At 47.7% G+C, this 14304-nt stretch overlaps 1 protein-coding gene across 3 annotated transcripts in view; it reads left to right on the forward strand.

Annotated features, from left to right (window-relative positions):
• The window catches only part of LOC115101954 (rho GTPase-activating protein 39-like), a 191988-nt gene that overhangs the window by 167972 nt on the left and 9712 nt on the right, over positions 1 to 14304 (forward strand). For all 3 annotated transcript variants that reach the window (XM_065005242.1, XM_065005243.1, XM_065005244.1), the window contains one exon: positions 10072 to 10145. In XM_065005242.1, coding sequence (XP_064861314.1) covers positions 10072 to 10145 — 74 coding nt within the window. The remainder of the gene's footprint in view (positions 1 to 10071; positions 10146 to 14304) is intronic.

Below are 14304 nucleotides of genomic sequence, written 5' to 3' on the forward strand. Positions count from 1 at the left end.
CACCATCTTGCTAGACTCAATAACAGACACCACCTTGCTAGACTCAATAAGAGACACCACTACGTAGACTCAATAAGAGACACCACTACGTAGACTCAATAAGAGACACCACCTTGCTAGACTCAATAAGAGACACCACTACGTAGACTCAATAAGAGACACCACCTTGCTAGACTCAATAAGAGACACCACTACGTAGACTCAATAAGAGACACCACTACGTAGACTCAATAAGAGACACCACTACGTAGACTCAATAAGAGACACCACCTTGCTAGACTGAATAAGAGACACCACCTTGCTAGACTCAATAAGAGACACCATCTTGCTAGACTCAATAAGAGACACCACTAGGTAGACTCAATAAGAGACACCACCTTGCTAGACTCAATAAGAGACACCACTATGTAGACTCAATAAGAGACACCACTACGTAGACTCAATAAGAGACACCATCTTGCTAGACTCAATAACAGACACCACCTTGCTAGACTCAATAAGAGACACCACTACGTAGACTCAATAAGAGACACCACTACGTAGACTCAAGAGACACCACCTTGCTAGACTCAATAAGAGACACCACTACGTAGACTCAATAAGAGACACCACCTTGCTAGACTCAATAAGAGACACCACTACGTAGACTCAATAAGAGACACCACTACGTAGACTCAATAAGAGACACCACTACGTAGACTCAATAAGAGACACCACTACGTAGACTCAATAAGAGACACCACCACTACGTAGACACTACGTAGAGAGAAAGAAAAAAGAGAAAAGTAAAACAAGTAATAATAAATACACAATGAGTCATGATAACTTGGCTTTATACACGGGGTACCAGTACTGAGTTGATATGCAGGGGTACCAGTACTGAGTTGATATGCAGGGGTACCAGTACTGAGTTGATGTGCAGGGGTACCAGTACTGAGTTGATATGCAGGGGTACCAGTACTGAGTTGATATGCAGGGGTACCAGTACTGAGTTGATATCCAGGGGTACCAGTACTGAGTTGATATGCAGGGGTACCAGGTCATTGAGGTAGATACAGTAGGTACATGTAAACAGGAATAAAGATAATTAACAGTAGCAGCAGTGTATGTAACTCAGACTAACTGTTTAACAGTCTTATGGCTTGGGGGTAGAAGCTGTTCATGGTCACGCAGTCGTGGTTAAAGAGAGAATACAGGAGGGAACTAAGCACACACCCCTGAGGGGCCCCAGTGTTGAGGGTCAGTGTGGCAGATGTGTTGTTGCCTACCCTTACTACCTGTGGGCGTCCTGTCAGGAAGTCCAGGATCCAGTTGCAGATGGAGGTGTTTAGTCCCAGGGTCCTGAGCTTGGAGGGCACTATGGTGTTGAACACTGAGCTGTAATCAATGAACAGCATTCTCACATAGGTGTTCCTATTGTCCAGGTGGGAAAGGGCCGTGTGGAGTGCAATAGAGATTGTGTCATCTGTGGATCTGTTGTGGCAGTATGCGAATTAGAGTGGGCCCAGGGTTTCTGGGATGATGGTGTGGATGTGAGCCTTTCAAAGCATTCCACGGCTATACATAAAGCAGTAGCTGTTTGTTATAAAGTAGCTGTTAGGTAAGTGAGTGTATTTCCTACCTCAAACCACTGCTACTTTCTGTAATGGTTCTACAGCTAGAGTCTCTCTCAGGATGGTCAGTGACAAACTCTCACCCCAGTTCTCTCTGTGTCTTGTACAGTGGTGGAAAAAGTACCCAACTGTCATACTTGAGTATAAGTAAAGATACCTTAATAGAAAATGACTCAAGTAAAAGTGAGTCACCCAGTAAAATAGTACTTGAGTAAAAGTCTAAAAGTATTTGCTTTTAAATATATATTAAGTATTAAATGTAAATATAATTTCTAAAATATACTTAAGTATCAAAAGTAAATGTAAAAGTATGAATAATTGAACATTTCTTATATTAATCCAACCAGCCTCATTTTCTTGTTTTTTAAATGTAAAGCTAGCCAGGGGCACGCTCCAACACTAAGATATAATTTACAAATGAAGCAGGTGCTTAGTGAGTCCGCCAGATCAGAGGCAGTAGGGACCATTTTCCTGTCCTACTAAGCATTCAAAATGTAACACGTAGTTTTCGGACAAATTCAGTGCATATAGTTGATTTTATTAAACACATAGGCTGTGTCTATATATGGAAAAAATACACATTTAAAAAGGTTGACCAATCTATTGGTTGAAAGAAAAGAACACTCTTGGTTGACCAATTGTATTTTATTTTAGTCAGGGACAGCCTTAGTGTGTTCAGATGGCTCCTCACAGCTGTCTCCCAGCCAGCATCTTTTCTGGTCTCATGATGCTGCATTCTGCCCTGAGGCCAAACACACTGCGTCTACCACACCAAGACCAAGACCCAGACTGACACCACATCACATCGCACAGTCATCCCCAGCCCTGCTACCAGCTGTACCAGTACTGTGACAGAGAGAGTCCCAGGCCCAGCTCCAGGATGACATGGGGGGGCATTTTAAATCCATGTGTTGTTTAAAGCACTAACAACACAAGGTAGATTGGTCTTACTGCTGTTCAAATGTACACACGTGTGTCTGAAATACAGCCGTACACATCAACAACCGTCACTTTATATAATAACACAAGAAAGAGATGCTCCCCACTAGGACGTGTGTCTGAAATACAGCCCTAGCTGCAGTAGGCCTACACATAATCTATGCCTACCAACACTCACAGACCAGCAGACAGGATGCTCCCCACTAGGAAGTGTGTCTGAAATACAGCCCTAGCTGCAGTAGGCCTACACATAATCTATGCCTACCAACACTCACAGACCAGCAGACAGGATGCTCCCCACTAGGACGTGTGTCTGAAATACAGCCCTAGCTGCAGTAGGCCTACACATAATCTATGCCTACCAACACTCACAGAACAGCAGACAGGATGCTCCCCACTAGGACGTGTGTCTGAAATACAGCCGTAGCTGCAGTAGGCCTACACATAATCTATGCCTACCAACACTCACAGACCAGCAGACAGGATGCTCCCCACTAGGACGTGTGTCTGAAATACAGCCGTAGCTGCAGTAGGCCTACACATAATCTATGCCTACCAACACTCACAGACCAGCAGACAGGATGCTCCCCACTAGGACGTGTGTCTGAAATACAGCCGTAGCTGCAGTAGGCCTACACATAATCTATGCCTACCAACACTCACAGACCAGCAGACAGGATGCTCCCCACTAGGACGTGTGTCTGAAATACAGCCCTAGCTGCAGTAGGCCTACACATAATCTATGCCTACCAACACTCACAGACCAGCAGACAGGATGCTCCCCACTAGGAAGTGTGTCTGAAATACAGCCCTAGCTGCAGTAGGCCTACACATAATCTATGCCTACCAACACTCACAGACCAGCAGACAGGATGCTCCCCACTAGGACGTGTGTCTGAAATACAGCCCTAGCTGCAGTAGGCCTACACATAATCTATGCCTACCAACACTCACAGAACAGCAGACAGGATGCTCCCCACTAGGACGTGTGTCTGAAATACAGCCGTAGCTGCAGTAGGCCTACACATAATCTATGCCTACCAACACTCACAGACCAGCAGACAGGATGCTCCCCACTAGGACGTGTGTCTGAAATACAGCCGTAGCTGCAGTAGGCCTACACATAATCTATGCCTACCAACACTCACAGACCAGCAGACAGGATGCTCCCCACTAGGACGTGTGTCTGAAATACAGCCCTAGCTGCAGTAGGCCTACACATAATCTATGCCTACCAACACTCACAGACCAGCAGACAGGATGAGCCCCACTAGGACGTGTCTGAAATGCAGCACTAGCTGCAGTAGGCCTACACATAATCTATGCCTACCAACACTCACAGACCAGCAGACAGGATGCTCCCCACTAGGACGTGTGTCTGAAATACAGCCCTAGCTGCAGTAGGCCTACACATAATCTATGCCTACCAACACTCACAGACCAGCAGACAGGATGAGCCCCACTAGGACGTGTCTGAAATGCAGCACTAGCTGCAGTAGGCCTACACATAATCTATGCCTACCAACACTCACAGACCAGCAGACAGGATGCTCCCCACTAGGAAGTGTGTCTGAAATGCAGCCCTAGCTGCAGTAGGCCTACACATAATCTATGCCTACCAACACTCACAGACCAGCAGACAGGATGCTCCCCACTAGGACGTGTGTCTGAAATACAGCCGTAGCTGCAGTAGGCCTACACATAATCTATGCCTACCAACACTCACAGACCAGCAGACAGGATGCTCCCCACTAGGACGTGTGTCTGAAATACAGCCCTAGCTGCAGTAGGCCTACACATAATCTATGCCTACCAACACTCACAGACCAGCAGACAGGATGAGCCCCACTAGGACGTGTCTGAAATGCAGCACTAGCTGCAGTAGGCCTACACATAATCTATGCCTACCAACACTCACAGACCAGCAGACAGGATGCTCCCCACTAGGACGTGTGTCTGAAATATAGCCCTAGCTGCAGTAGGTCTACACATAATCTATGCCTACCAACACTCACAGACCAGCAGACAGGATGAGTCCCACTAGGACGTGTCTGAAATACAGCCGTAGCTGCAGTAGGCCTACACATAATCTATGCCTACCAACACTCACAGACCAGCAGACAGGATGCTCCCCACTAGGACGTGTGTCTGAAATACAGCCGTAGCTGCAGTAGGCCTACACATAATCTATGCCTACCAACACTCACAGACCAGCAGACAGGATGCTCCCCACTAGGACGTGTGTCTGAAATACAGCCGTAGCTGCAGTAGGCCTACATATAATCTATGCCTACCAACACTCACAGACCAGCAGACAGGATGAGCCCCACTAAGCTTGTCAACAAATCTTATTCAACTTTAATCATTATATCTATGGACTACATTTGTTAAATTTGTGTGCTACCAGCTGTACTAGTACTGTGACAGAGTCCACTCACTGTGCTACCAGCTGTACTAGTACTGTGACAGAGTCCACTCACTGTGCTACCAGCTGTACTAGTACTGTGACAGAGTCCACTCACTGTGCTACCAGCTGTACTAGTACTGTGACAGAGTCCACTCACTGTGCTACCAGCTGTACTAGTACTGTGACAGAGTCCACTCACTGTGCTACCAGCTGTACTAGTACTGTGACAGAGTCCACTCACTGTGCTACCAGCTGTACTAGTACTGTGACAGAGTCCACTCACTGTGCTGCTACTACCAGCTGTACTAGTACTCTGACAGAGTCCACTCACTGTGCTACCAGCTGTACTAGTACTGTGACAGAGTCCACTCACTGTGCTACCAGCTGTACTAGTACTGTGACAGAGTCCACTCACTGTGCTACATAATTTAAGAGACTATAGATGATGGGAGAGTTGTGGAAGGTTGAGATGGTTGTTGACTGACTCTCCTCCCCTCACTGTAGTAGAAAACAGTTAGTCACACTGTACTCCACATCCACTCTGGAGTGTTTTCACTGAGGACATGAGGAACTACTGTCTGTGTGAGAGTGTTGTCACTGAGGACATGAGGAACTACTATCTGTGTGAGAGTGTTGTCACTGAGGACATGAGGAACTACTGTCTGTGTGAGAGTGTTGTCACTGAGGACATGAGGAACTACTGTCTGTGTGAGAGTGTTGTCACTGAGGACATGAGGAACTACTCTCTGTGTGAGAGTGTTGTCACTGAGGACATGAGGAACTACTCTCTGTGTGAGAGTGTTGTCACTGAGGACATGAGGAACTACTGTCTGTGTGAGAGTGTTGTCACTGAGGACATGAGGAACTACTGTCTGTGTGAGAGTGTTGTCACTGAGGACATGAGGAACTACTGTCTGTGTGAGAGTGTTGTCACTGAGGACATGAGGAACTACTGTCTGTGTGAGAGTGTTGTCACTGAGGACATGAGGAACTACTGTCTGTGTGAGAGTGTTGTCACTGAGGACATGAGGAACTACTGTCTGTGTGAGAGTGTTGTCACTGAGGACATGAGGAACTACTGTCTGTGTGAGAGTGTTGTCACTGAGGACATGAGGAACTACTGTCTGTGTGAGAGTGTTGTCACTGAGGACATGAGGAACTACTGTCTGTGTGAGAGTGTTGTCACTGAGGACATGAGGAACTACTGTCTGTGTGAGAGTGTTGTCACTGAGGACATGAGGAACTACTCTCTGTGTGAGAGTGTTGTCACTGAGGACATGAGGAACTACTCTCTGTGTGAGAGTGTTGTCACTGAGGACATGAGGAACTACTGTCTGTGTGAGAGTGTTGTCACTGAGGACATGAGGAACTACTGTCTGTGTGAGAGTGTTGTCACTGAGGACATGAGGAACTACTCTCTGTGTGAGAGTGTTGTCACTGAGGACATGAGGAACTACTGTCTGTGTGAGAGTGTTGTCACTGAGGACATGAGGAACTACTGTCTGTGTGAGAGTGTTTTCACGGGTAAGGATAAAGGGGAGGAGGGATTGGATGGGGATGGTCGTTGGAATGTTTTGAAGGGAGGGAGGTGGCATCTTTGTGAGCTTCGCCAGCTGCCTCTCTGGGCCCAGGCTGCTGAGTGGGTATTGTTCTGGGTGACAGTTTGGGGCCTCGGATCCAGCTCTTCATCAAAAGAGGAGAAAGAGGGCGTAGGGGGTTTGTTTTGGTAGTGTCCGATCTCTCTGGGGCACGTTTAAGAACGTGTGGCTGACAATGGGGCCGGCCCATGGGCCTCAGACAGGCTGGGAAGACCTGGGCAGCCAGACATTGTGGTGGCAGCAGTGGGTGTCCTGGAAATGAAACAGTGGGCCAAGCCCAGTTAAGCCCCCTGTACAAGGGGAGCGTGGGCCAGAGGAGTGGAGTGGCTGGGGCCTCTTCTCCTCTCTGTGGAAGATTAAAGGTTGGCCGTTACACCACCAACTATTTGTATGCAAATACTCTCTGTTTCCTCTGTATCTTTTCTCTGGCCCTGGCTGTCCGTTTAGCGTGGGATCGCTGGATCCCATTGGACACTCAGCTGAGGCTTAGGCCACAGACACAAACAGGCTGCAAGTGGAGAGTAATGAAGAGACTGTTGATCTCATATGTCACGTGCTTTATAGATGCCCCCATCCCCCACATCAACTCCCTAGTTCTCTGTCTGTTTTTTTATGCAGACAAACACATTTACAGCCATGGTAACAGACTCATACACACACATCCATGTAGCCCCGTCCCGTCCCGTCCCATCCTCTCTCTGTCTTCTTGTGGTATCATATAGGGATTTACGACCCCCAGGCATTGGAAACTCAACACAGGATTCTCTCTATCTCTCAGAGCCTTAATAACAGTCTCAGAGGTCTTAACCGTGGTGCTCAGTGGTACAAGCCAGCCCTCTACCCTACCTGGGCTATGTGCCTCATCTGGGCTATGTGTAACATCATCTGACACATAAGAGGGGAAATCAGTCCACCGCTCCCACATGCTTGTCATTCCAACCCTAACAACACAGGAGAAGGAAGGAATGCTCAGGAAGTAGGAGAGAGAGAGAGAGAGAGAGAGAGAGAGAGAGAGGAATGCTCAAGAAGGAGAGAGAAATGCTCAGGAAGGAGAGAGAGAGAGGAATGCTCAGAAAGGAGAGAGAGAGAGAGAGAGAGAAAGGAATGCTCAGGAAGGAGAGAGAGAGAGAGAGGAATGCTCAGGAAGGAGAGAGAGACATGGAATGCTCAGGAAGGAGAGAGAGAGAGAGAGAGAGAGGAATGCTCAGGAAGGAGCGAGAGAGAGAGAGAGAGAGAGAGGGGAATGCTCAGTAAGGAGAGAGAGAGAGGAATGCTCAGGAAGGAGAGAGAGAGAGAGAGGAATGCTCAGGAAGGAGAGAGAGAGAGAGGAATGCTCAGGAAGGAGCGAGAGAGAGGAATGCTCAGGAAGGAGAGAGAGAGAGAGAGAGAGAGAGAGGAATGCTCAGGAAGGAGAGAGAGAGAGAGAGAGGAATGCTCAGTAAGGAGAGAGAGAGAGAGGAATGCTCAGGAAGGAGAGAGAGAGAGAGAGAGGAATGCTCAGGAAGGAGAGAGAGAGAGAGGAATGCTCAGGAAGGAGAGAGAGAGGAATGCTCAGTAAGGAGGAGAGAAAGAGAGAGAGAGAGAAAGAGAGAGTGAGAGCAAGAGGGGGGAATGCTCAGGAAGAAGGAGAAAAGGGAAAGATGAGGAGAGCGGGAGAGAATAACAGTACAGAAACCATTAGAGATGAGGAAAATAAATGAAGGACTGTGAGGGGCAGAGGAGTGAATAAAAGAGGATAAGAGAAGACGAGGGATGTGAACACAATAAGGTCTAGAAAAAAGGAAGGAGCAGATCTTGGAGCAGGTGTTCCCAGCAGCAGTCCTGAGCCAGAGCGATGTGTGTGTCCTGCAGTCCTCAGCAGCACAGAGATCAGAGAGCAGAGACAGGGGCTTGTGAAACCACTGCCCTGCCTCTTAAATATGTGTTTTTACAGCCAAATAAAAGAGGACTTCTGCCTAAAACAACTCCTATAAAACTCTATATTCTCCTTCTCAGCTACAAAGTCCTCCATACACTATGTTGACAACACTGTAACAACACTGGTCAGAAGAGGAGGAGAAGTTAAAGTGTTTGTTCTGGACAGAGGTCATCAGGCTGTATGACCGGTCACCTCTCTGACTATCCCTGCTGAGGCCTGCTTGGCCATGTGCCCTCACAGCTGTGCTCGGAGGTGAATGACCCAGTAGTATTATCCAGTCTGGTGTCTGGTCCTCTGAGCCGATACAGTGCTACAGTAACACCAGTGCCTGGGCGGGCTGATGAACGACAGCCCTATATCATAATGTTCCATTTTCTCTACCTGGCCTGGTCTCTGGGACCTGCACAACAAGTCCCCCATCCTTTCCTCTTCCCCCTGAGGACCTTACTTTGATATGTCAGCACCCCTCCTCTCTCTTTGTAGTTTCATGAAGGCGCAAAGTTGTCCCGTGATTGAATTACTTTTCCTCATAATTGAAATCCATCTCATTCCCGTTTTGGATGAGGAGAAAGAACAAAGTTAAATCCCCCCCCCCAGAAATCAACACCATGTCAGCTATGTGTGTGATTCATTTGACTTACGATAGGAGACAATACTCACAAAACCTTTTTAAAGCCTCAGGTTCCCATAGTCTCTCAAAACTCAACTCAGCTAACCCTCTGCCAAACCTCATGCTGCTGTTTTGTTGCTGAGGACAGGCTGTGAACGACTTTCACCTGTTTGCCATAAATCTGTGTCATGTAGTTTCAGCACCAGGGTCTGCAGCCAAGATGAACTCTGGTTCTCACAGAGTAAGGACAACAGAAAAAAAAAAAAAGTGTGTTGGCCGGCCAATACCTCGGTCGCTCATTCTACACTCTTGGAAATGATTCTACCTGGAACCCAAAAGGATTCTACCTGGAACCCAAAAGGATTCTACCTGGAACCCAAAAGGATTCTACCTGGAACCCAAAAGGATTCTACCTGGAACCCAAAAGGATTCTACATGGAACCCAAAAGGATTCTACATGAAACCCAAAAACCAAAAAGGGTTCTACCGGGAACCCAAAAGGATTCTACCTGGAACCAAAAAGGGTTGTGATATACAATAGTAGGACTGGCAGTTAAAGTAGAAGCAGTTGAAGCACAATTAAAAATGCATATTCAATAATGATAGTAGTACTAGTGCTTTAATAACAGTAGCAGTACTATCTGTTATAGTAATACTTGGTGTTGGATATCTTGGTGGCTTTAACCTTGAGGTACAGCTGCTCCCTGCAGCTCGATAATACAGTAATAATACACCATGGTGACTGTGCAGGATTCTCCTGGAATGTGCAGAGCTGATATCCAAAATGCCCTGCGGTGAACAGATTTGGTTTTGATGATTAATTGGTAACATGTTTTGTCGGTGGGGTTTATGACCCCCGGGTATTACTCCAAACTCCTGTGGAACTGACACTGAGGGCCTTCACATGCAGATAGAAAATGGTAACGAATTGTATTACTGCCTCAGGATTGGTCAGTAAAGGTGTCTGTCATCTCCCCTCTCTCCAGGCCTGCCAATCAGCACTTATGCCAAGTACTGCTACCGCAAGCTGCAGAAGGTCGCCGTTACTGGGGGCAAAAAGGTAAGGTCATCCTAAAACACTATTAAAATGGCCAGGGAGGGATGTCATACAAAGACAGAGGGGGGTTGCTCCATCACTCACTGCTCCATCTCTCACTGCTCCATCACTCACTGCTCCATCTCTCACTGCTCCATCTCTCACTGCTCCATCGCTCACTGCTCCATCGCTCACTGCTCCATCGCTCACTGCTCCATCTCTCACTGCTCCATCACTCACTGCTCCATCTCTCACTGCTCCATCTCTCACTGCTCCATCTCTCACTGCTCCATCACTCACTGCTCCAACTCTCACTGCTCCATCACTCACTGCTCCATCACTCACTGCTCCATCACTCACTGCTCCATCACTCACTGCTCCACCGCTCACTGCTCCATCTCTCACTGCTCCATCTCTCACTGCTCCATCACTCACTGCTCCATCACTCACTGCTCCATCACTCCATCACTCACTGCTCCATCACTCACTGCTCACTGTTGGACTGAATTGAGATTTCATTTCCAGACCTTCTGCTGCAGTTGTATATTGTAATGATCTAAATGATGTAGGAACTCCAACTCTCCCAGCAGACAAAGAGAAGTGGAATGTTTCTATTGTTCTAGTGAGTTAGTGTTGCCCCTGAGGTTAGCATCGGCTATGAAGCGAGGCATTCTGGGAGCTCGCACATGTGTTAGCAATCATCACACTGAGCCGTTAGGAGTCCTCAGCAAAATAGGCACTAATCTGTAAACCAAAACTGAGACGGGGGCATTACAACAACCCTTCTGACCCCCTCCGTCACCCGCTCTCTCCCAAATCCCCACTGGACACGTGGATCTTAAGACAGGGTTCAAGTCTGAGCTTGTGCCTACCAAACCACCCCTCCATCAGTCAGCCAGTAGAGCAGCCATCTCCCAACCTCTGTTGTGTCCCACCCTGTAATCAGCCCGCCCACAGCAGCCTTACTGCAGCCCCAGGCCAGGCACTTTTACTGGGGGCTATATTTCAAATCAAATTTTATTTGTCACATGCTTCGTAAACAACAGGTGTGGACTAACAGTGAAATAATTACTTAAGGGCCCTTCCCAACAATGCAGAGAGAAAGAAAATAGAGAAATAATAGTAATAATAAATACACAATGAGTCATGATAACTTGGCTTTATACACGGGGTACCAGTACTGAGTTGATATGCAGGGGTACCAGTACTGAGTTGATATGCAGGGGTACCAGTACTGAGTTGATGTGCAGGGGTACCAGTACTGAGTTGATATGCAGGGGTACCAGTACTGAGTTGATATGCAGGGGTACCAGTACTGAGTTTATATGCAGGGGTACCAGTACTGAGTTGATATGCAGGGGTACCAGTACTGAGTTGATATGCAGGGGTACCAGTACTGAGTTGATATGCAGGGGTACCAGTACTGAGTTGATATGCAGGGGTACCAGTACTGAGTTGATATGCAGGGGTACCAGTACTGAGTTGATATGCAGGGGTACCAGTACTGAGTTGATATGCAGGGGTACCAGTACTGAGTTGATATGCAGGGGTACCAGTACTGAGTTGATATGCAGGGGTACCAGTACTGAGTTGATGTGTAGGGGTAGGTACCAGTACTGAGTTGATATGCAGGGGTACCAGTACTGAGTTGATATGCAGGGGTAGGTACCAGTACTGAGTTGATATGCAGGGGTACCAGTACTGAGTTGATATGCAGGGGTACCAGTACTGAGTTGATATGCAGGGGTACCAGTACTGAGTTGATATGCAGGGGTACCAGTACTGAGTTGATATGCAGGGATACCAGTACTGAGTTGATATGCAGGGGTACCAGTACTGAGTTGATATGCAGGGGTACCAGTACTGAGTTGATATGCAGGGGTACCAGTACTGAGTTGATATGCAGGGGTACCAGGTCATTGAGGTAGATACAGTAGGTACATATAAACAGGAATAAAGTGATAGATAATAAACAGCAGCAGCAGTGTATGTAATGAGTCAAAAAAAGTTAGTGCAAAAAGGGTCAATGCAGGTAGTTAAATAGTTAACCAGTAGCTACCCAGACTAACTGTTTAATAGTCTCATGGCTTGGGGATAGAAGCTGTTCAGGGTCCTGTTGGTTCCAGACTTGCTGCATCGGTACCGCTTGCTGTGCGGTAGCAGAGAGAACAGTCTATGACTTGGGTGGCTGGAGTCTGAACATTTTTAGGGGCCTTCTGACACCATCTGCTATAGAGGTCCTGGATGGCAGGAAGCTTGGCCCCAGTGATGTACCGGGCCGTATGCATTACCCTCTGTAGCGCCTTGCGGTCGGATGCCAAGCAGTTCCCATACCACACCATGATGCAGCCAGTCAAGATGTTCTCAATGGTGCAGCTGTAGAACTTTGAGGATCTGAGGGTCCATGCTAAATCTTTTCAGCCTCCTGAGGGGGAAGAGGCGTTGTCGTGCCTTATTCACGACTGTGTTGGTGTGTTTGGAACATCATAGATCCTTAGTGATCTGGACACTTGAAGCTCTCGACTCGCTCCACTACAGCCCTGTGGATGTGGGCGTGCCCAGCCCTCCATTTCCTGAAGTCCACGATCAGCTCCTTGGTCTTGCTGATGTTGAGGGAGAGGTTGTTGTCCTGGCACCACACTGCCAGGTCTCTGGCCTCCTCCCAATAGGCTATCTCAATGTCGTCGGTGATCAGGCCTAGCACCGTCGTGTCGTCGGCAAACTTAATGATGGTGTTGGAGTCGTGCATGGCCTTGTAGTTGTGGGTGAACAGGGAGTACAGGAGGGGGCAAAGCACACACCCCTGAGGGGCCCCCGTGTTGAGGGTCAGTGTGGCGGATGTGCTGTTGCCTACCCTCACCACCTAGTGGCGTCCCGTCTGGAAGTCCAGGATCCAGTTGCAGAGGGAGGTGTTCAGTCCTTAGTGTTGAATGCTGAGCTGAAGTCAATGAACAACATTTTCACGTAGGTGTTTGTCCAAGTGGGAAAGTACAGTGTGGAGTACAATTGAGATTGCATCAATTGTGGATCTGTTGAGGTGGTATGGAAATTGGGTGTGGGTCCAGGTTGTCTGGGATGATGGTGTTGATGTGAGCCATGACCAGCCTTTCAAAGCATTTCATGTCTACAGATGTGAGTGCTACGGGGCGATAGACATTCAGACAGTTTACCTTGGCATTCTTGGGCACAGGGACTATAGTGGTCTGCTTGAAACACTTGCCAGCTGGTCAGCACATGCTCGGAGTGCGTGTCCTGGTAATCCTGTTTAATGATCTTACACCGGCCACGCAGAGCTGGTGCTGTCACTCATGGTTCAAACATAGAAGGCATTTAGCTCTGGTAGGTTCGCGTCACTGAGCATAGAAGGCATTTAGCTCTGGTAGGCTCTCATCACTGGGCATAGAAGGCATTTAGCTCTGGTAGGCTCGCGTCACTGGGCATAGAAGGCATTTAGCTCTGGTAGGCTCGTGTCACTGGGCATAGAAGGCATTTAGCTCGTCTGGTAGGCTTGCGTCACTGGGCATAGAAGGCATTTAGCTCGTCTGGTAGGCTCGTGTCACTGGGCAGCTTGCGGCTGGATTTCACTTTGTAATCAATGATAATTTGCAAGCCCTGCCACATCCGACGAGCACCAGAGCTGGTGTAGTAGGATTTGATCTTAGTCCTGTATTGACACATTGCCTGTTTGATGGTTGTCGGGGAGCGTAGCAGTATTTTTTAAATAAATGTCCAGATTAGTGTCCCGCTCCTTGAAAGTGGTAGCTCTAGCTTTTAGCTCAGTGCGGATTGCCTGTAATTTAAGGCTTCTGGTTGGGATATGTACGTACGGTCACTGTGGGGATGTCGTCATAGATGCACTTATTAATAAAGATGGTGATTGATGTGATAAACTCCTCAATGCCATCAGATGAGTTCCGAAACGTATTCCAGTCTGTGCTAGCAAAACAGTCCTGTAGCGTAGCATCCACATCATCTGACCACTTCCGGTTTTAAGCAAGTCACTGGTACTTCCCGCTTTAGTTTTTGCTTGTAAGCAGGAGTCAGAAGGATGTAATTATGGTCAGATTTACCAAATGGAGGGCGAGGGAGAGCTTTGTACATGTCTCTGTGTGTGGAGTAAAGGTGGTCTGGAGTTTTTTTCCCCTCTGGTTGCACATGTGACATGCTGGTAGAAATGAGGTAA

Source organism: Oncorhynchus nerka, linkage group LG20 (genome assembly GCF_034236695.1).
Source record: "Oncorhynchus nerka isolate Pitt River linkage group LG20, Oner_Uvic_2.0, whole genome shotgun sequence".
NCBI lineage: Eukaryota > Metazoa > Chordata > Actinopteri > Salmoniformes > Salmonidae > Oncorhynchus > Oncorhynchus nerka.